The 24,326-nt window shown below is 38.5% G+C and overlaps 1 protein-coding gene across 19 annotated transcripts in view; it reads right to left on the bottom strand.

The window, feature by feature from the left end:
- Positions 1-1,287: 1,287 nt before the first annotated feature.
- baiap2a (BAR/IMD domain containing adaptor protein 2a) overlaps positions 1,288-24,326 on the bottom strand; it is a 124,540-nt gene continuing 101,501 nt past the window's right edge. For 2 of the 19 annotated variants that reach the window (XM_073856930.1, XM_073856936.1), the window contains 7 exons: positions 21,065-21,310; positions 20,265-20,472; positions 18,345-18,555; positions 14,910-14,978; positions 13,965-14,118; positions 12,064-12,101; positions 1,288-2,509 (listed from right to left, as the gene is read on the bottom strand). In XM_073856930.1, the coding sequence (XP_073713031.1) occupies positions 2,440-2,509; positions 12,064-12,101; positions 13,965-14,118; positions 14,910-14,978; positions 18,345-18,555; positions 20,265-20,472; positions 21,065-21,310 (996 nt within the window). In that variant the 3' untranslated portion in view covers positions 1,288-2,439. Of the gene's footprint in view, positions 2,510-2,775; positions 7,991-11,602; positions 11,680-12,063; positions 12,102-13,964; positions 14,119-14,909; positions 14,979-18,344; positions 18,556-20,264; positions 20,473-21,064; positions 21,311-24,326 lie in introns of all 19 variants that reach the window. The other 17 variants (XR_012359139.1, XR_012359140.1, XR_012359141.1 and 14 more) reach the window with 17 other exon arrangements.

Here is a 24,326-nt window from a genome sequence, read left to right as displayed (position 1 = left end):
GCGAATGATGTCAAAGTACCACAAGAGCGAGTCGAAATTAGACCGAAAATTCCGATTTTGGTGCATATCCGATTTGACACTCACTGTCCACATTGTGCATCACAACTGTTCAGATCCGATCTGTGCGTCCTGTAGCGCAGTGGTTCTCAAACTGGGGTCCGGGGGCCCCAGGGGGGCCGCGAGATGATGCCAGGGGGGGCCCCAGTTTTATGACATTTTATAAAATACATTCATTTATCATTAATTCTGTGTAATTAAACCTAAAAAAATAAGGCTACTAACCAACAGCACTACTTTGTATAACTTGTTAATGTTTTGCTTAATTAAAATGGTACATATTAGAACAGTTTTTTGTCATAAATTTTCTTTGGGGGGGGCCGCGACGGAGTGCACCATACACAAGGGGGGCCGCACACGGAAAAAGTTTGAGAACCACTGCTGTAGCATTCTGCCGTGTGCCGGAATATCTGCACTGTTTCCACGGCAATGACGTCATGCTGGCATGACAATCTGCCACGACGTTTGATGCGTTTACATTTTACGTGTGCGACAGCATGACGTTACCGAAAAGCTACACAAATGAGCAGTCAGACTGAAAGTGATTTCCCGAAATGCGGTTTGACAAGGATTTTAAACCACCTCTGGATGTAGCCTGACACGGGTTAGAAAAAATAATGTGCTTTTTGGCCGTTTACATGTTCTAAATGTGATTAGATTCCAATCGGATATGCACCAAAATCAGACTTGGACTGACAGTGTGAACAAGGTATTAGACTCTGTATGGTTTCTTGAATCACTCTTGCGGTAGTTTCTTGCGGCCTATTATTAGATCAACATACTAACATATACTGTAGCTGGTAGACTTGTTTCTCCAAAACACAAAAACAAAAAAAAAACGTATGCTGCGTTCACACCAAATGCGAATAAAGCGTCTGGCGCGAATGATTTCAATGTTAAGTCAATGTAAAGACGCATTTAATCGTGTCTGAAGGTCTCACAGCGCGAATGAGGCGTTAAGTGCGGCACGGCAGACGGGAATTCGCCTCGTTCGTGCGTTAACCAATCAGGAGCCTGCTTGCTGCTGTGGCAGCAGGCCCGCCTAGAGGGTTTCACCTCAGACGCGCGTCAATTTTGCTTGCTTTTTACGCACGTCGAATGCATTCAAAATGTTCAAGCGGCAAACTAGACAAGAATTTGACGCTCTGTTCGCGTTTGGTGTGAACGCAACAATACATTTCAAGTGGATGTGTTTTTAGACTTTATTTAATGTGAGCTTGTAGTGGCGACCACTTTTTGTTGATTTTTTATTTGATACAAGAATGAGCACAAACATTTGCATTTTTCCATAAATAAGAATGAACAGGACATTTAGAAATGCCAAAATAAGAGTAAAGCATTAGAAATTGGGTTTTAAAGCTGATCAGACCCCAAATAAATCTCTCCATCAAACAATCAAATCAAGTTCCCCATCTTCCTCACAAACATCACAGTAGATTCCCCATTATAAAAACATGCTATTCATATTAAGAGATTTTCCCCCTGTGGCAAAAAAGAAAGTTGAACTAAACGGAGATTATATTTACAAGGACTTACAACAGATCTGCTCTCAGTCCCTCAAAACAAACAAAAAAATATTTACAATATTCATTTTTGTGTAGTAGTCTATTTGTATATATACTGAATAAGCAATATTGCCCAGTATGTGAACAAAAGATCACCAAGAAGATTTATATTCTCAACAGATCTTATTAAAGCAACTAGCAAAGATCTAAAACAGTTGCTGAAATTAAAAAAAGAAAAAAAAAATCAAAAAACACAAAACAATTCCCCATATATAATGTAGGCCAATGGAGTTACAGATTTCATAATACAAACAGCTGGAAAAGGCACAGTCCATGTGTCAGCGCTGCTTGCATGTGAATATATTGCGACTAATACAGATCTCTTTCATTTGCAGAAGCAAATTAAACAAATTAAAAAATTGTGGTCTATTTATTATAAAGCGACCCCTTGGAAGAGGTTTCATCCCAACACCTTTGCGGACAGCATACAGAAATGAGTGATGATACACAGACATACTACTGTAGATCACACAGATAAAACACAGAAAAATAAAGCCTTCTTACCTAAGATATGCAACTTATTGAAATAGTATCTGCTAACTACTTAGTTGTAACATTTACATTACTCTTGATCCTCTATCATCAGTTTGAAACATGAAAACAATGAAAGATGCTGTAAATCCCAATTATCACGAAGCTAAAGTGTTACGATTAATCCATTTCATAGGAAATTTACGGTGTATCCTCAACGCTCGGACCCTGTAGGTACTGTAAGTACACGTGTGTGCTGCATGCTGTTGCAATGACACAAACAGAACAGAAGAGGGCGATATACTGAAGAGGGCGATATACTGCACAGGCCACAGCACGGGCTCCTCTAGTAGTACAGAGGAGCGGATCGGCCGTCCATCATGCTTGGCCTGAAGTAGACCTCCATGGAACGATCACTAGACGAAGGGGTGGAGAACAAACACGGTCAGTACGTCCAAAACACAGCTCGCACCAGTGACCCATTGACCACCACCGTATATAAACTAAGTACTGCTGAAAGGCATACATTGATTCATTTGACATATACTTATGAACAGGTATTGGAGAAGAAAAAGTCTATGAAAGGTGTGCAAGCATGCAAATGAAACAAGACATACTGTAGTTAAATTTGTGTGAGCGTTTACTTTTGATAGAGGCATGCAAGAGTTAGATTTCGGGTTACCTCCAGTGCCAACACATTGCCTCCATGAAAACCCCATTTCCTGGCAACCTACGACCTCTCTGGCTGGTACGAATTACAAGGCACACAGAAAAAAAATGCAACCAACCAGAGAGGCGGGTGGCGGCATGAGACGAAACAGTTGTGAAGCCCTAGTGCCCGTGTTTAAGCCCGACAGCAAATGCAGAGAACAACAAAACCAAAAAAAATTGCATGATCGGTTGGTTTAGCAGCGATGGAGGCAGGTGACTTACGGAGGTCCTGCAACACTCAGAACCGGGACAATTCAGGACCCAAACTGGAAGGTAAAGAAAGTCCACGGGTTTGTACCTGAGAGCTCAGCTCAGATTGATGCTATGCATGGCTACATTTCCACCGCATTCACACCACTGTTAGTGTTGCGTTAAATGGCATTCGGCGGTGGGAGTCATTGAGTCGGATTGATGATGTTACAGTTTCAGGTTAATAGATGAATAAATACGCTTCTAGAAATGACATGGGTTCAAAATATAGTGCAAAATGAAATCTGCCCATAGCAGTCGAGTTAAAAATAAAGACATTTAATGATGTTTGTACTTCTATAGGCATGCTTATTGAATGTATATATGTCTAGTTTCATAGTAGATAGATCAGATCAGTTCTCCGCTGTAACAACACAGAAAGAGATGTTAGAAGAAAAAAGCTAGCAGGCAAGCACAAGGCACAAACACGGCGACACGTCACAAATGCGCACAATCGTGTGCTCTCCGGAAGACAACACGAGGTTCGATTTGGGGTAAAATGCTGGTTAGTGGTCTCAATGAAATAAATGCAAGCCGACAAAGTAAAAATCATCAAAAGCTCATTTGAACAAACGTTTTATTAATATATAGATATTTTTATTTCTTCTCGTCGTAAAAAGTCACCATACATTCAAGGTCAAATGTTCACTATGTTCCTCCTCAGCATGCATATTGTGAGCGTTACACTGATTTCTTTGTGCAGTTTTCCTAGATTGACTATTTTCCAAGGAAAAGAAACTGAAAAGAACACACGACACAGCGAGGACTACACCGCAGCTCCAGAGGATCTGTCAGTCCACATCCCATAACTGCATGGAAACATACTGTACTACAAGGGGAAGGTTTTACAGACATGGGCTGCTGGCACTTTAATATCAGAGTCAGAATGGTGTCTAGATGAATGTATTCAAAAAATAGGATTCGCAAATGCCTATGGGTCCGTGTTGCCCAACGACACGCGATTAAAGGCAACTTTTCCAAGTTTTTATCCACCGGAACGGTTTCCATTTCTGTGATATTGCGACTTGCAGCTCCGCCTACACGGAGATCTCATTCAATCAAAAGTTTTGCGCAAGATGAATATTATTCATCAAACATGGATGAGGAGAGACTGATTAGACGGGTGGTTCTCAAACTGGGGGGAATTGGTGCCTGGATTTAGTAAATTCTGTATAATTAAACCTCAAATCTGTACAAGGCTACTTTCCGAACAGTACTAAATGGTGTCATTTAATATGTTTTATGTCATACATTTTCATTTGGGGCGGGGCACGAAGGGATGCACTGTACACAAGGGGGGCCGCATGCCAAATATATATATAATAAAATAAATATATATATATATTATAAATATATATAACAAACCCCTTAAATTGCACAAGGAAAGCCATAAAAAGCAGAGGGATGCATCTGTGGATTTGTGTGCTCTCCTTAGAGAGAGGGCGCAAAAAAAACTCTTCTGATTGGCTGTTTCCTTTGATGATTACCGCATTGCCCCTTTGTCACGTTTAGTATGGATACACAAATTGCTTAACGCTGGAATCCTAATGGCATGTGGTTAGGACACGGTGTAAGATCTCTGATTGGCTGAATTGAGTTTAATGGAAAGGTTAAAGAGGACACATTACAGAAAAAAAATCAGTTTTGTTTCATCAGAATCAGAGTCTACTATTCAGGATTATGAAGCACTACACATCTGTCAATTATATAGTATTATTTTAAATTGGGTAATGCTGCGTTCAGACCAGCCGCGGTAGAGGCGTCAAGCGTGAGTGATTTCAATGTTAAGTCAATGTGAATGAGGCATTTAGTGCGGCGCGGTAGACGTGTTTCCGGCTCATTTGCGCGTCTAGTTCACGCAAATGGCGCAAATTGAGCTTGCTGTGGCAAACGCGCGAGTAGAAAAATTTGAACTTTGGCGGAAAAACATGCTGCGTTAACCAATCAGGAGCTTGCTCTAGTAGTGACATGATTACAGGAAGCGAGCGAAGTTGCAGAAGCCCCTCCCATGACGCAAATTTTAGTGTGAATGTCTCAATGACTAGAATTTCACGCGCTAATGAAGCGAGTAAACTCAAACTGTTCAAGCGGCAAACTAGCCGCGATTTTGACATCTCAAACGCGGCTGGTGTAAACCCACGGTAACAATGAAAACAGAATTGCAATTTGTACACTCTGCAATTCTAAGATTTCATGACATAATAATTTGAAACGCGGAGTAAAAAGCAAAACATTTATAGTAAATCGAATATCGGTATAGGCACAGAAATTGTGTATCCATGCATTCATAGTATTAACGTAATGAGTTTGACATTACTAAATTACACTTTATGAATGTATTCATTTAGTTTTGTAAATTAAAGGTCCCGTTCTTTCCGTGGTTTTGAAGCTTTGATTGTGTTTACACTGCATAATATAACATGTGTTCATGTTTCACATGTAAAAAAAACACGGTTTACGTATCTGTATAACGCCGTTTTCACTGTCCTTAAAACTGCTGATGTCTTCCTTGTTCTATGAAGTCCCTCCTTCAGAAATACGTATCGAGTTCTGATTGTGTAGTTTGTTTAGTGTTGTGATTCGATAGCAGCTTAGCTGGCGACTGACATATTCCTGTGGGCGGAGTTTAGTCAAAAAACTGTTCTAGTGACATCATTAAAGCAAGTAGAGAGCTGTAATTCAAACCGGCCGTTCGCTGTAGGCTTTGAAAGGCGAACTCTGCTAAAGAAAATATATCGCCTGGCAGTGAACTTTGAGTTTTATCATTTTACAGGTATTATTTATGCTATTATAGCAATATTACACACTAACTAGGGTTTTAAAAAATGGGATCAGAAAGAATGTAACCTTGAAGTTTCAAATTTGGGTACCATTTGCATTTGATTTTATTTGGCATTTCATCTGCATTTGAATTTGTTTAGGTCATGTGACTTAGGTTACACTTTTCTTATTTTCCTGAGGTATACATTTTAGTTTTTGTGATGTGAAGTAGTTTACAGAATTATAGAATATTTTTATTGAACATTTACATTTTATTTAGCACATTTAGTGGCCAATCAAACCAAACGCATTTATGGCAGTTGCAGTTGAATTATGCGCGCCAAGCGCCTTGCGTTTTTTTGCCGACTTTTAAAGAAGCGCTGAGAGCGAAAAAGCGTCTGCCATCATTCGTGTCTTTTCATTGTCCAATCAAATGAGGGGAGAGGTGGTAGTGATGGAATTTTCCAGTTTTTTGGAACAACCGGACTGGTTTCTGCTAATATTACAGTTAACAGCAAAAGAGCACTTACGCTTCAATATTTGATTGACAGGACAGCTACACTGTGGTTGCCTAGCAATATAAAAAGCTGCGCCTTGCGTTTCCACACGTTTGGTGTGATTATCCCCTTACAATGTTGTTAATTGTATTTTGGTACAATATATATTTTATTATGTATATAATAAAAGGTTACATAATGTTGCTAATGTAAATGTAGTTCTAAACGTAGGTTTGGGAGAAGACTAAACATTCAGGCCTGTCAATCATCTTTGTGAGCGTATATAAGGCAATAATTCTTTCTGGCATCCCTCCTCCTCCCCATATCCTCCTTTACTGCTCTCTTTCTTACTCTGTGCATGGGGAGGGGGTGTCGAACTTAAGGCTCGAGCCCCGGCCTCAGGTTCAAAGCTCCCTTCGAGGACAGCATGCAAAGTTCATTTATCATTAACCATTAAAGACGGGGTGCGGGATCTCTAAAGGCCAATGTTGATATCTGAAATCACCTAAACAAACACGCCCCTACCCCAATAGAATCTGGACCTTCTTTTGATAAACCCACCCCACACATGAACGCAACCCAGGCAATGATGTCAATTAGTAGACACGATTCCCTTTTCCAAGTGTTTTTCAAAAATCATGCACCCCACCTTTAAAACTAAATGCGCAGGCGGGCTACGGAAATTAGGTTTTGCATTTGCAAATCAATATTTTGTGAATCTATTCATTTGAATGCAATTCTGACTCTGTTCTTTAAGGTGTCTGTAACAGGTGAATGGGGATTTTAGGCTTATGCTCAGAGCACTTTTCTTTCATGCATGTAAGGTGAACGGACACACGCTGGTCTTGGAGAACAGCACGGTCCCACCCGTATATTATGAAGCTCATGCAACCTTCACTCCAGTTCTGTAAGTCCACTTTTGTTTGGCACTTGGGAGATTTGAGATTTCCTTCAGATTTTTCCAATTTTGTGGAGAAAAGTCGAATTTGCTGATAGTTTTGGCACAAAGTGACACAGCCTCTGGATCAGAGGAGCACCAGGTAATACATGAGGGAATCACAAACGCAAAAAACCCACAGAGAGAAAATACACTCTGCACAACTAAACCACAAATGATAGAAAAACAGTCCTCGTTTCGTATGAGGCTCCCATAACATCTGCTTAGAAAATAAAACACTCAGCAAGAGCTTCGTAACAAGGAGAGCTGCTCCAAAATACCAAATGAGCTTTTCGTTTGGCACTTTTACATGAGGGTGTCATTTTTTAAAAAAAAACAACCACATAGCAAAACTTGTGCTCATGCATGAAAGACAGGAAGTGGTAAGCAGTCTCTTTGGAGTCCAGAGCGATGTCATAGCGGCGTCACTACAGGCGAATCACAGTCCGTAAAGCGGCGAGGCGAGCAGTTGGACTGCGTTCCGGTCGGTCTTCTCAGAGCTCCCCCCCGACCCACCACACGCGACCGCCGCCACTATTGCCCCGGCAAGACGCAGGGAGGAAGAGAGGACAGAAAGGAGGGATGAGACTGGCCCCTTCCATTGGAGGAGGAGTGTGTGGAGGCAGAGCTTAAGAGGGGGAGGGGCTAAGGGAAGTAGGGGCGTGGCCCCTGTGCTATCCGGAGCTGTATCTGTGTCTGTGATAGTCTGTGTTCACACTGTCGAAATCAATTTGCCATCGGAACTGTGAAACAAAGAGAGAAGGAAGCTTGCCAGGTCGGACACATTCAGAGAGAAATGAAGAAAAGACAGGACAGACACAAATGGCCAGCAGAGACGAGGGGCTTTATTATTGCTCTCTTACTACTCTGCCGACATCAGAAACACAAGCCATATGCCATGGGACATTAACTTTCCTTCAAAGCAAAGCCCCATATTTTTAAAAAATGTGTTTTTACGTTTAAAATCAGTATGTGAAATATCTAACCTAAGCCTCAGGTACTGTATCTTTAAGGTGAAGAAAAGAGGAATATTTTGGGCTGGCACCATTGACAGCATATGTAGTTGCTAACAAAGGCAATAACTTTGACTCTTTAAGAATTTGCACAAACAAACAAACCAGACACTTTTAAAGAAAAAAGTAAACATTATCTAAAAAGAGCACCCAAAAGAAAATTAAACTGTAAAAAAATGTTTCAACTTAAAAAAAGTAAGTAATCTGGTTGCCTTAAAATTTAAAAAACAAATATTTGTTTAGCTATCAATTAGTTAAATAATAGTAAACTCAAAAAGGTTGTGTAAAAACTAATATTTTAAATATTTTTAAGGCAACCAGGTAACCCTCATTTATAAGTTGAACCAGCAAATCTTTTTACAGTATATACGGTGTTAAAAAATGCATAGGTCAAATATGGACACTTGCGATTGGGTTTGCCCATATTTCACCCTACCAGAGGTTAAAAACAACCCAGCATTTTTAGAAATATAAAAGAAAAAATGCTAGGTTATTTTTAACCCATAGTTGCATCAAAAAAGGATAAACCCAGCCGCTGGGTAAAATTATTTCTTTATTCCTCACACCATTCCAGCATCTATGGCTATATTCATAGCAAGAACTAGTTAATCCATACACAAGTTAATCCATACGCAGATTGGGGAAGGGGCAATTTGGTAAGTTGCATGTTTTTGGCCTGTGGGTTTTTGGCCTGTGGGTGGAAACCCATGCTGACACAGGGAGAACATGCACACTCCATATATATGGGTAAAAATATGAAGAGTTTGGAGGGTTTCCAAAACGCAATAAACACCTTTTTTTTTTTTAAATGAGTTACCGCCAAATTTCAGTATTGTATCAAGTCAGTTTTAAAAAGTAAATTCTTAATTTTATACAAAATCCAATATCCGCCGTGTTATTCTGTCATATTTTCTCCCTTTTTCCCCAAAACGCGATAAACGTCAGTCCTCCTTCTCTGCAAAATTCAATAAATCCGCTCAACAAAATCACAGCGCAACATTCCATGCATTGTAAACGACAATGCCGGCGCGTTGAGTACACGGAGTCCTAGTTTTCCTCATCTACTTTGTACTTCGTAAACAACAACAAACAAAAACAAAATAATACTTTTGATGGCATTGATAAACCTGTGGCCGGAAACAGGGCCGGCCCTGGGCATAGGCGGAATAGGCAAATGCTAAGGTCGCCTGCCGACCCCTTGGGGCGTCCGTGCGCCCAAATTTTTTTTTTTTTTAATATTTATTATATGTATATAAACATTTAACTATAAATATTAAATTTTGCACAAGAAAACAGCAGTTATTAATGAATTATTAGTAGCATATAATCTCGGAAGATTGTGCTTGTTAAATAGCTCTGTGGCTATATATACTGCACTGAAGCGGCAGTTCAAAACATAAACCCAGAACTCAGCGAACGCCAAGAACAAGATCAGAACGGAAACAATCAGACAGAGACGCGGAATTCACACAATGCCACACAGACCATGTTCAAACCTCAACGCTTCTACACAGAAACACCAACCTGTTCATTTTGTCTGGCATTAACAAGCTGCGCACCGGAGCGCTGGCCGCGGTGCCGAAGACGCGCTCGGACGGAGTACTGGTGGCACATGCATAGATATTTACGTGCAACCCATTGGAAACTATTATTCGTTATTATATAATTATTATTTGTTATTTTACTTTATTACTTCCACTTAAGAAGAGTTTTGCACTTTTTATTTCAATATTTCTCTTTATATAAATACTATTTTGTACTTAAATCTATAATTTTATTATTTTACTAACCAAACTCATCTGCGCTTTCCGATAGGTTGCACGAAAGGGGAAAAGTATAGCTTTCTTCCCCTTGAGAAGAGTTGTGCACTTTTAAACTTAAAAAAATATCTCTTTACAAAAAAAACTTTTTTCTTCTATTTAAAAGCTATAATTTCGTTATTTTACTAACCCAAATAATGACTCCTCCGCTTTCCAATATATTGCACGTAGATATCTGTGCATAGTGCCATCACGCGTCTTCAGCACCGCGGGGAGCAGCCAGCACTCCAATGCGCAGCCCACCAACACCAGACAAAGTTGGTATTTCTGTGCAAAAACATCGAAATTCAAACATGGTCCGTGCAACGCCATTCAAATCCCGCGTCTCGGTCCGACTGATGTTTCCGTTTTCTTGTTCTTGACGTTCGCCGATCTCCGGGTCTACACTTCAAACCGCCGCCCCAGTAACAATGTCAAGATCAAATGCCCGAGTGACAGGGTATTGTATGTATGTGTGCGTGTGCGTGTTTCCAAAATATTTTCAAAATTAAGAAAAACTAGACAAAGCTGTGCATTTTTTTTCTGTGTAAGTTTATGAACAAAATGATTGGAACACAATTGTGATTCTAAAGGGCACCAGGTGAAATCTTGCAGCAAATTGGCCAGGGCCGGCCCTGTCCCGAAAGAAACGTAAGCCATCAAAATCTAATAATTTACGTGAGAGGCACTAAAAAAATGCTGGCCGTTGCTTGTTCTCACACGACAGCATCAAGCTTCTGTCATGCTAACACACTGACCCCAGGGGATCTTATAAAAAAGTCAACGAAAATCAAGCAGGATCAAAACATTTTACAGCTGATCGCTGTCAAAAAAGTTCAGTAACGACGTCCCAAGTATAACAGCAGCAATGACAGTGTTATTAATATGACAAAGTGTTTTGATTAATGCCATTAATGTTTATTTTTTAATCGGTGTATAGCACTAGTCAACTAAATGAATTTAACATGGCAAAGATGAATGCACATTTATATATTGATTCAATAGATTTATAGCATTTTGGAAAAAAATAATCAGCTTTTACAATAAATCTTTAAAAATCAAATTATGTGTTATAACCTAAAGATGCTATGTGAACGTTTGTACGAGAAATAGTGGTTTTCATCTTGTCACTTTCTTGGTATAGAAAACACGTTTTTACCCAAATTAGTCAAAATGGATTTATTGCTTTTTGGAACCAAACTCTTCATATATAGGTTAAATAAAAAGATTGTTTGTCGTTTCTTTTCCTAGCAATGCTAAGTTGAAAATAACCTAGTGCAACCTTTTCTGACCATGTAAAGCCAGCAAACCCTTTAACTGTGACTTAACATGTGCAAATACATCAGAATGGGACCATTTCGTACAGAAAAATAAATCCATTAAATAAAGCAGCACATTAATGCTTTAAATGTCTCGTTCCATTGATTTCTACGGTATGCGCCGGTCTGATATGATAATGTTCGTCACAGATGCTGTCGATAGCACTCAATTTGTTTTCAACCCAAAACATTCCTTTGGTGTGAAGTGAAATAGGGGGTTTTACTTGTTTTACTTCATCTAGAGACAGCTAGGGAGAGTGAATTGCAGGGCACACAGACTATGAACAGCTCTTCTCCTGACCTGAATGGATCACACACACAGTGAAATTACAGTGAGGTCAACAAAGATGCATCTTTACATAATGATGCTTCTCTTTATCTTAAATCTCTTATCTTAACTCTACTAAACATGCACACAGACAGACAGACAGACACCTTCTCTTGAGAAACCATTTACAATTCTGTAAAAATAAAAACAGGGCTTCCAACAAATATCGGCACTACATTGCACATTTAGCATAAGCAAGCAAGAGCTAAGAAAGAGAAAAACATGTAAGTTAACTACTACTCACTAACACAAGTATAACTAGCAGTACGGCTTTAGCATTCATGGGTATACTGGTAAGATGTATTGACTCATTTATGATTTCGTATCGACTGCCTATTCATTAAGACCCAATCTTACCTTGCGGCAAAGTGATTGTCATAATCCTCTAGCGCTGGCTGGAATTCGCAAAAACAAAATTTCAGCGCTGCTTAGTAGCAAAGTTCAAGTTCCCAGAAATATCCAACACAAATAATTAAAAGAAGAAATTCACCCAAAAATGAGCATGCTGTCAGCGCTCACTCGCCTCAGAACATTCATTTTTCTGTGGAAGTCAAACGTTTTGGCTTGCATACAATAGTTAAGTAACTCTTTCAGCGCCATTGAAAAGTTATTTCATCAATTAAGAGAAAACACTTCTTTGCCAATGACGAGATTTTACAGCAATACATATTTCTGCTATTATCCACTAGGTGGCAATCTAAAGGGGTTTTTACACCTGGTCACTTCATGTGTTTTCTCTGATCGGATAGCTATCCGATTTGTTAAAACTGTTTATTTACATTTGGCCACATAAATGCGTCTTGGCAAAACGGATATGATCCGATCTTCTACTCCCGCGCAAAATGCAAATACACTAGTCATTACTCCGCCTTAAAAAACTTAAGATGAAGTTTATGCAACAAAAGGCAGCACTTACTGTATGTTGTATTGTAGGTTGGGCAGGGGACGCGCGTCTCCTTGCTCGGCATGAGCGCGCAGTAACGGCGTGATGATTTAACGTACATGATGAGGAAAAGCGTTCACAAAACTCTTTCAAAGTTTTATTTCTTTGTTTAATATCATTCAAGTTTGTCATTGGAATCTTTTATTGCTTTTAGAAAGCTTTTTTAGCTGCTGCCGTCGCTCCATAAAGCAATAAGGATGTCACGTTTGTTTGTTTGCCTCTTTGCCGGTTAACTTCCGGGTGACGTGTTTACGTTTAGGAGAAGTTATGCACTGACATATGTGCTTTCATCAACCAGATGTATTTACACTTGTCCAGTTTCGTCTGAAGTGCGTCCCAGACCACATCCTGAAGTGGTTTGAGCGATCGGATTTAAATCCGTCTGGAAAACGTTTCGGAAGGCATTTACACATTGTCTTTTTACAACTTTTGGTATTAACTAGCATGAAAGATGCGGCTGAGGCGAGTATTGCACGTTCGCAGCAATTGCGTCACGCAATTAGCGCAAGTCGTGTCACCAGCACAAAAATATGCATCTATTCACATCTTTGCATTGACTTTTAATGTAATCTACTTGCGCAAATAATTAAAGCAACACCAAAGAGTTTTTTTTTACCTTAAAATAACGTTTCCAAAACAGTTTCAGTCTTTCATCCACTCAAAACAGAGTGAACGGCACTTTCACATTCGCTTTGCAGCCCTCTATCGGCCAAAACCGCACTAAAGAAGTTTCCAACCGTCGGGTCGCGGTCCTGTAGTTCGAGTGAAATCTAAAAAAACTTGCTTTACAGCAGACCTACAATCCGACCAGAGCCAGCTATGCTACAGTATTTACGACAGTGGTAATGGACAATTACGCTTCTAACCTGTAGGGGGAGCAAAGAGCAAAAACTCTTTAGTGTTGCTTTAAAGGGATAGTTCGGCCAAAACTGATATTAAACCCACGATTTTCATTTTTGGCTGAACTATCCCTTTAAATTCGCTTTTGGTGTGAACACACCATTAGACTTATTATGCTTTTTGGACCTTCAAAGCCTGAAAACCCTGAAAACTCCTTGAACAACAACTTCTTCCACAGACAAATAAAGTCATATGGACTTAAAACAGAGTGAGGGGGAGTAAATTATGACAGAATTGTCATTTTTTGGTGAACCGTTTCGTTAATACAAAATTCATGCGTGCAAAGAGTAATCCACACCAGCAGAGAGATTCAGTAAGCAGAAAAAATAAAAGTACAGAGCATGCAAGTAGATATGCAGAATTAAAGAAGAATTACAGAGATATACCCGTCATATGTTTGTGTGTGTGTGTGTACCTGTGCAAAGCCAGCCATGCTGTAGGGGCGTGGCCGAGTCTGTGTTAGGCTCTGCGCCAAAAGTCGGGCAGTCAAACCATAGTCGGGCATGGGCAAAGACATGTCCTCTCTCTCCAGCAGGTTCCCTGTGCTGCTGCTTTTCCCATGATGAAGACTACAGGATGAAGGTCAGCCAATCAATTATTGCACAGAAACAGATTGCAAAGGGTTTAAGGGCACCAGAGATAGTAATGGACTACATGTAATCTGAATCAGATTACAAAAGTACATTTTAAAATGTTTTTCGTGGTTTCATACTGTATCGGATTATCAGCCAATGGCAATAGCTTAGTTTGTAATTATATAGCGATTGTGCCCGGAAATTTGAGTTTGAAATGCATGCAGTGGGACTTCAGAAAAGACAAAGGAAACCGTTATTTGAGATAAATCAGACCCGGAGACATGATTGTGTGTGGTTTATGCATATAGAAAGAACTGGCTGAGAATGGCAGATGTGGGTGTACTTGACAGTTTACTTTGCATGCACATTTTCAGAGCGTGAACAAAAAAAAGAGAGAGAAAAATGGACTGAAAGAGAAAGAGAGAGGTTGTGTGGAAAGGCTTAATAGAGAGATGAAATGGGCATGTTTATGCGCATTACATGCACATGCTTCTCTATTTACAATAAACATTACCAACACAACAAGGGTATGAACAAATGCGTATGGACCTGATGTGAATGCGGTGGAAATTTTTTACATGCACATAAATCTATTTGTAAGCGAGACTAGTCATCTTGGATAACATGTGAAGTTGATTAAACATGCACATGACACCGTGACACATTTGTTTTACAAATTCACCAAATAAATTTAGATTACATGATTGCACCTTTACTGATATCATTTGTAATCAGTACCAGATTACATTTCAAAAGTAATCTACTCAAGAATGAAAGGCACCTACTTGACTTTTAACTTCTCACTGTCGCTGTCAGGCAGCACTCGAGTGTAGGAGAAAGGAAACCAGCCACGCCTGAAAGAATAGAGATTATTTTTAGAAACCCAATGCCATCAAACCTATAGGAAAGAAAAATTCTTTTTAAAGGTATAGTTCAGCCAAAAATGTAAATGACCCCATGATTTACTCACCATCAAGCCATCCTCAAATGCATATGATTATCTTTTCTCAGACAAACACAATTGGAGTTATATTAGAAAATGTCCTGGCTGTTCCCAGCTTTATAATGGTAGTAAATGGTGCTTCTGATTTGAACCATCCTTCACAGAAGTAATCCACATGACTCCAGGGGGTTAACTTTGGTAGGATGAAACGTTTTTGTTTTGTTGTTGTTGTTTGAAAGCAGACGTCTATTCTTTTGTTTGATATATTGTATGTTTATAAATTTAAAGGGGACATATCATAAAAATCTGACTTTTTCCATGTTTAAGTGCTATGATTGGGTCCCCAGTGCTTCTATCAACTTAGAAAATGTGAAAAAGATCAACCCAGTAACTTAGATTTGGTAAACCATTATCTGAAAGCATGTGAAAAAATAAGTAACTGAAATTTGGCTCCCCTTGTGATGTCAGAAGAGGATAATACAGCCCCTTAATCTGCACTATCCAACCACAGCACTGCCATTTAGTGCAGAGATCAACTCATTTGCATTTTAAAGGACACACCCAAAAATGCACATTTTTGCTCACACCTAAAAAGTGTCAATTTTAACATGCTATAATAAATTATCTATATGATATTTTGAGCTGAAACTTCAAATACGTACTCTGGGGACACCAAAGATTTATTTGACACCTTAAAAAAAGTCTTGTGAAATGTCCTCTTTAAAGAAGAACATTTTCTGGAAGACATTAAACTCAACTTTTTAAAAAACGCTGGCAGGGAAAGAGTTAATAAAGGCCTTCTCAGCTCAATCAATGTGATTTTGTATTAAAAAGCTTCCGGTAACGACCAACGCGCATTCAAGAGAACTTTTCCAGCGTATGAGGTAGGACACTGTGAATCAGACACAGTCGATCAATTTAAATCTAAACTTAAGACTTTATTTCTTTAACAAAGCTTTCACATAATTTGTCTAGTAAATTATACTTATCTCGCAATAGTTAGCTTGTACAGAACAAAGCATTCACATAACTCATCTGGGTAATATACTAATGCCGCAATAGCTAGCCTGCTTGGAACCAAGCATATATTAAAACACAACAGTACATGCGAACGGCCCCTACGTTAATAGGATTTTGTTTCTCTCTCCCTGTCTCGTCCTCGACCCTAGGACATTGAGACAAACAGACCCAGATCCAGCTGCCGTGGAGGTCAACACACTACTGATCTACTGGCCGTCCTTCAACGTGATGCCCAGCCAATGCCTGACCAACGACCACAGACGGAATATATATATATCTCCCAAGGGTTTTTTCCTCCTAGGACTTTTTGTTCCTCCGAGGTTTTTCTCCTAGGGGTTTTTCAACCCCGGGGAGTCATCCGACATGGTCTTAACTAAGCACCCTCTTGTATACGAGAGATTATTAATACGCTCGCTTGTAAAGTTTATTAATAACCGCTGTATTTTGCTACTTATATTGTCTGTTGATTTTTTTGTATCTCCTGCTTCTTTTAATGTAAAGCTGGCTTTGAAACAATTATCAATTGTAAAAAGCGCTATATAAATAAAATTGAATTGAACAGCACCTCTCTCTCTTGTCTCATATCCACAACATCTCATATGCTATACACCAGTGTTTCTCAACCTTTTTGGAGCCCTGTAATATCTGAAACCAGCGTCATGGACCCCCTACCCCCATTCTGACCCACCATCCACTGTTTTCTTTCCAATCTCAAAGATTTTCACAGTTAAAAGCTATGAATGCAATATAAGTGAATGCAATTTAAGTAATTAATCCATTTGAAATGTACCAAAATTTCATTCTACTGCATTGAAATTACACAACACATGCTTCATATACAACCAATTCTCTGGAACAACATTATCTAAAATTCATATGATTTATTTAATTTGGTATTAATTTTTAACATGGCCATCTGAATGTTATGTTACTTGAATCTTTTGTTTAATGGGAAATTTGCTGCAAAAATAAAAACACAAAAGGTTATTTAAAAGAATTTGTAAATTCAAACTTAATTCTGGTTTTAGTAATACTAAAAATTTCTTAAACTCAATAAAATAAAAATTATGTAAGATAACTTCAAAAATATATTTTTAAAAGGTTTTATAGACCCACTGCAATTACGCCACGGACCACTAGGGGTCCGTCTACCCCCGGTTGAGAAACACTGCTATACACTACGTCATACGCTGGAAACGCACTTTCTTTCATGAATGCAGTCATTTCTGAAAGCTAGTTATTTTAGTTTGTAAAGTTTAAAATATTGATATTTTTCTTACAAAATCGCATCAATTGCCCTTAGAAGACAATTTTTTTGCTTCAAATCAGAAGCACCATTTACTACCATTATAAAGCTTGGAACAGCCAGGACATTTTCTAATATAACTACGATTGTGTTCGTCTAAAAAGAGATAATCATAAACATTGAGGATGGCTTGAGGTCGAGAAAATCATGGGGTAATTTTGATTTTTGGCTGAACTACCCCTTTAATTTCTAAATCTATTGCATTACACTATAGACCCCTTCAAAGTTTGTAAACATTGAATGACTATCGGGTGCGCGCGCAGCATGGGGTCAAACTGTTCATACCATCCAGGCTTTATAATTTTATCTAACAGGGCTGAAAAATGACGACTTACCTCAAATGAAGTGAGCACTACAAACACAAGCCTCTTTAATATTTGCATTGTTCCAGTCTGCACGTTAATTGCTTGCAGCCGCAGATGTTGTATTTTTTTGTTTTTGAGATTCTGCATGAATCGCGAAACTTAACGAAAGACCTGGTGCGATTTTCACAGCCCACGACGTAAGTAGGCATTTTTGACGATACCGAATAATACTCAACTCAATCTGCTGTAATGGGTTTTCTGACCCTGACATACGCAGTGGAAACTTCCTGTGACGTGAACCGTGAAGGGGTCTATATGCACCTTCTAAAGCTCTGAAAGTGTTTTTAATTGTGTTTGAATTTGTCTACATGACTCCAGTATGAACTCACAAAAAATATGACAAAACTTAACATTTTAGTTAAACAATCCCTTTAATTTTATAGCTCAATATCTTTACTGCCAACAATTGTCTCACTCCTCACCTTTCTTATGGGCTAAGAAAGCTCACCCTGTGCAATTTTCCTGTGGAAATGCTAATGATATGTTGCTCTCTTTGAAGTGACAGGAGCAGACTAACATGACAGTTCACTTGTTGCATATAAGGCCGGTGTTACTTTCTGTCCAGTTCTGCTGTTGATTTACTTACATCTTATTCTTCTCGTTTTCTCCATAGTGCCAGCCGTCTCTAGCCTCCGGCACGAGCAGGGTTATGATGTCTCCCTCAGTGAAGCTGAGCAGGGTGCTGTTGTCTCCAGCTGCGTGGGAGAAAATGGCTTGGACACGAGCGCGCCCGTTCTTCTCCAGACCCGCTGCCATTGAACTTGACCGGGGCAGAGTCCGTGTCTCTCCCACAGAGGAATTGGATGGATTATAACTAGTGCTGGGCAAAGATTAATCGCATACAAAATAAACGTGATTTTTTTTGCATAATATGTGTGTGTGTAATGTGTGTTATTATTATGTATATTTAACCACACACGCATACATATATTCATTTCAGAAATGTTTTATTTATATATCTTTTTTATTTATTTATATATCATATAGAATATATAAAATATAAATAAATATATTTATAAACATGTAAATGTTTCTTAAATACATACATAAATACACACAGCACACACTCATACATTATGAAATGTAAAATATCACTTTTATTTTGTATTCGATTAATCGCGATTAATCTATGCCCAGCACTAAATTTATAACATTAAATCTATAATTATAATTCCCTTCATATCCCATACATATAATATTATTGTATTTAAACAGAACTGATTCTGCAACATAATATAGAGTAGGAAACCATTATCACCTCTGCAATAAGAATATGAAGCTTTTAACACCCAAGTCCTTACTGATATAACACATGTACATTTGGGAATAATGGTTGATACAGTGCATGGTTTAATTCAAAGCTTCTCATGATGAAGAGAAAAATGTGTGATTTCTTTCTAGATTTTATAACAATAATAATAATAATATTAATAATAGTATACTTAATAATAATAATAATAATAATAATAATAATAATAATAGGTATAATAATAATAATAATAATAATAATAATAGGTATAATAATAATAATAATAATAATAATAATAATAATAATAATAATAATAATAATACCATTACTATTATTATTATTATTATTATTATTATTATTATTAATGTTATTATTATTATTATTATTATTATTATTATTATGCCCTGCCAACAACATTTCACCATGCTTTACATTATTTTTACATAAAAGTTCATTTAAAATGATCATAAAACAGATTTTACTACTTGTTCGATCATATGCTTATCTGTTGGTTTGGCAGATGGTAACAGTTGCTAAAGTATGGTCAGTAATGCTTTAAGAGGTTTAGTAATGGGTCAGTAATAAGATGGGTTAGATGGATTATTAAAAGACTGTAATGGTGAGAGACCAATGGCTTACTTTAAGCTTATAAACCTACATTTTCTAGCAGTGCCATGAGATGACCACAAGGAGTCAGAATCAATGTTTAATGACTTGTCCAACATAATTTTTGAGCACTAGGACCCATGGGATTACAGGATGAGCACCATCTGCTGGCCACTTACAACAGCAACCCACAGTTGCCTACAGTGGTCTCATTGCAGACTGGAGGGTGACAGCTACTTGGATAGTATTTGAAAATTATTAAAACATTGGATCAAGTCAAGGTCAATAAGCACCATTTGTTATCTTATTTATGGGGTTTGGTTTCTATACACTGCATACCAAATGTCCCCCCAAGCAAAGTAAAAGTCTTGAACACCTACATAGTGGAGACCGGCAAGTGGTCCCCACAATGCAACTTGATTAATTAAAAAATATATATATTTGAAAATCTAAAAAATGGAGAAAGGTTGGGGTTAGGTTTTAGGGTTGGGTTAGGTTAAGAAGGGTAAGTAAAACAAGAAAACTTAAGCCAAGTTGGCCCAAGCACAATTACATTACAAACATTTAAATTGCATACAGCTTTGCATGAATGTGACCAATCAAATATAGATCATGATAGTCGAAGTAAATTTTTTTACTTACCCACAGAGGTCTTGTTCTTAGCCGGCTGGGGTCTGCGGACAGGTAGGGTGTTGGAGTAGACGTCGCTGACCTGTCTCTGGGGCTGGCTTTGGGTTTGAGACTGACTCTGAGGGGAAGGCGGTCTTCCCTGAGAGACTCCACCGTCCGTCCAGTACTCCTCCCCGTGGACCCCCGTCGTCCCGTTCACCAGAGACATGCCATCAGGACCCATTAGACGCTGCAACCATAGCCATCGCAAAATAACATCAATGTCAGATGCGCACACGTCTGGGTTTTAAACAAGCAGACAGGACTGCAGACTTCCAAACAAGCATTACTTCAGCAGCAGCACCAATTATTATAGGTGGTAAAGCTCGGTTATTGTGAGCAGACTGGATACTGGGATTGTGTGAGCGTTCTGCTTCTAGCACAGGCCACTTAACAATAGCACTGCCGGCTGAAATGAGTTTTAAAGAGGTTGAATCATCTTATCGCCGCAGTATGAAATGAATGCTTATTCTTTCCTGGTGCAGGCAATCACACAGTCAAATATTCATGCAAATATGTTGAATATGAAGTCTGAATTGAATATTTTGTACAATTTCAATCTTTGTTTACTAAAACACGACCAAAGATGGGTTTCTGTGGTGTGTGTGTATGTAAAGAAAATGAGCATCAGCTTCTTGCAACTTCAGTTGCACCTTGCAAGGATCAAACCTTTCTGTTTTAAAGGCTATGCGTGTAACTTCTGTGCCCTACTTATTAGGTGTGTCATTCCTAGAAAATATTTGTAACTACCATTTGAAGGAAGTACACAATGTTCTACTAACCCCCTGGTGGCCCAAGCCACTTCCCATGAAGGCAGCTAGTTCTGGAGGCACGGGCAGTGGTTGTGCTCCAGGGATGGGATCTGAGATGACCAGGTTGCCCTTGGAGGAGTGCAGAGGGCTGGAGATGAGAGTGCTCGAACCTGAGGTCATCTGCTGGGCGAGCAGCATGGCCCTTTCAGGCAGCTTGTTAGGATCTGAGCAGGCCTGCTGCCATACTGGGATCTTCTGGGTTAGCAAGTCCTTACCCTACAAGAGCAATAAAACACAAATGTTTTAGATATTGGTCACACAGTTTTTCAACAGACAATGGGTCTCATTCACTAATAATTGCGTTCGTTTTTCGTATTTATACGCACACTTGAACTTCTCACGAAAACGCCTCATTCACAACACGTGCGTAAGCACATTCATTTGTTCTTATACTTGTTCTTACGTAAGTGAATTTGGAGTGTTCTACATGAGCGGCCGCGTACACAAGGTTGGTAATTTGCATAAAACACGCCCAAACCAGCTCCATATAAGGGTTTTCCGCAGCACAGCGGTAGTCAATGGAAAATTTTAGCGCAGTTTGTCATAGAAGCAAAAGAGCTCGAAAAGAATTCCATGATCATATTTATAATCTGTAAAGTTTTGGTTTGCATTTTTTATTTGGGAGGTTTTGCTGTCGCTGGAGGAAGCCAGTGCTGTCCACCGACCGGAGTTACATTAAATAAATATTGGATGCGTTAACAAATATGACATTTAACTCATAAGACAGAGACGCGCATCTGTATCTAAAATAAAACAGACAGGAGATAAAGTGATTGACTTTTGGACTTTTCATTACATTTACATTACATTAGTCATTACGTGCTGCATCTTTATACATGTAGAAAAAATAAGTAGGTTATAATAATTTATACAACAGTTCTTTCTGGTTATCGAATCTGATTGGCTAAGAGGCGTGCAATATTCTACTGATAACGGCACAGTAACCGCTTCACCTTTCGTATCATTCCGCCACCTAGTGAATGGAGGTCCTAAGCAGGCTCATCTCTGAATGGAAAAACACAGACGCGCTGTGTGAATCACTCTCCGTGTGTCTCATTAGTTTACTAGCTCATAAATCAGTCTGTGAATCCCCAATCGGAAGTTATTATTCCGTCAAAGATCAGCGCTCTTGGATGTTACGTTAAACTTAATGGGATTAATGTCTTGTCACATCGTGTGGACGATTAACACTTGGAAAGAGGAATGTAACTTAAACACTCATTTTTTTCTGGAGCTATATCTCTTATCAGAACGCGAAAACACCTTGGAACTGCAGGTAAGCACCGCAGCTTGTAAATGTGGACATTGATTATTTATTTAATCGCGACGTGACTATTAAAACATGTTATGAGATATCGCCACTGGCATAACGTTATTTATAAGTAGCATGCAAAAACATCTCTCTGACACTTATAAAAAACAGTTTTATATAGTACTGACAAGAAGGAAGTCGTGCTCGTATCGCGTTAAGATGAAATGGTAAACCAACAGTAACATTATAGAAGTATAGTTTTATTAACTTTTACCTCGCGCCAAAACAATAACAACACAAAAGACACTAAATATGAATAAGAAAACAAGTAATAGTTTCATCATGACATCAAATACTGCTGATTTGATCTAATTTTTGATCATCAGGCCAACATGAGAGCCAGAGAATCCCTGTCAGAGATGTAGCCCAGAGAGGGCGGTGGTCAGCGGGGCGAGTGAACACGTCCGCTCATGCTTTGGTTCTCATACGTACCGAATCTCACTAAGCAAACGTTCAAACAGGCGCTCTTTACTAATCGACTGTAGATTTAAATATAATACAGATACATTCTCGACTGAACTAATCTTAAAACTACACTTTGTGACCAAGAAATTGTAATATTTAAAAATGGCAAATCCGTCCATTGAGTTAAAATGAGATTCAAAGCAGCCGAAAGTGTTACCTGTCATTCTGGCCGCCCTCAAATCCGTGGCGGAAGAAGTAGTTCTCAAACAAAGAGGCTTTTAAAATATCTCCTTTGTTGTTTTCTAGTTTTCGTTTTTCAAACGTGTGCCGTCGAACAGTTGTATAAAAGCAATATCGCTCTCGGAGTCGTGTGATATAGCTCTATATCCTACGGCCTCATGCCTCTGGCCTAATCACAGGCGTGATGATATAGAGCTATATCACACTCCTACTCGAGCGATATTGCTTAAATAATCATTTGGATCATGTATAATAATATATAATACAGAAAATATTATAATATTAAATATAATCATGTACATTTTATATATCAATATTATTAGGCAAAAGCTATAATTCTAGCCTAGTATTTGATTATAGCGTAGGCTACGTGATTATTGCGTACGAGTGGTTTTAGGTTTTCTTGAATTTTTGCGTACATTTAGAAGACATTTTGATACGAAAGTTTTTGTTGAATCACGATTTGTTTGTGAAAACATCCATACGCACATATCACGCACAAATTTGTGCGTACGCATGCTTAGTGAATGATACCCAGTGTTATCTGATATAATCTAGCATGTTTTGGATGGTGGTTGTTAGGGTGGCAAGTATATCAAAATATTGCGAACATGCATATCGCAATGTTTTGCAATATCTGAATGATTTTAATACTTGAATAAGTTTTAAGCAGATATCAGACTGACTGGCAAGACCTAAGAGAGTGATGCTTTTACCCAAAAATAATGCAAGACATGTATGTTGATTTAATAATTTTATTTGATTTACAAACTTAAAACATTATCCTATCACATATCAAATATTGTGTAAAGGGCGGTTCACATTTCGGGTCTTTTACACATGCAAATACAAGAGCAATACAGGCACAACGGGGCGCAACCAGTTGAAAATACTTTTCAAAATGTGATGTCTGACACCATTTTAAATGTGAAATGTGAACGCCCCCTATTTAGCGAGTTATTGCAGATAGCTTTTTTCAATATTGTGTAGCCCAGTGGTTCCAAATCTTTCAGAGTGCGCCCCTTTTATGTAGAGTGCATTCCCCCCAAAGAAGTCATAACAAAATTTCAAAAAGTAAAAAAATTATTAAAACAAGTAAGAAATAATTGACTACGGGCCATTGAATTATTCGAAAATAATGCACACCCAAAGTGTTAATTATACCACGGTTACTTCATGTCAGGTGTGCGTTTATCGAAAAAATAATGCATAATCTTGGAACATTTCTGAATCAATCAGAATAAAGCATTTAACAGCCCCTTGGTATTAAACGTA

This window comes from Misgurnus anguillicaudatus, chromosome 19 (genome assembly GCF_027580225.2).
Source record: "Misgurnus anguillicaudatus chromosome 19, ASM2758022v2, whole genome shotgun sequence".
In the NCBI taxonomy this organism is placed as follows: domain Eukaryota; kingdom Metazoa; phylum Chordata; class Actinopteri; order Cypriniformes; family Cobitidae; genus Misgurnus; species Misgurnus anguillicaudatus.
Note: the sequence above shows the minus strand (reverse complement) of the source record. Positions and strands in the feature narration are given on the sequence as shown.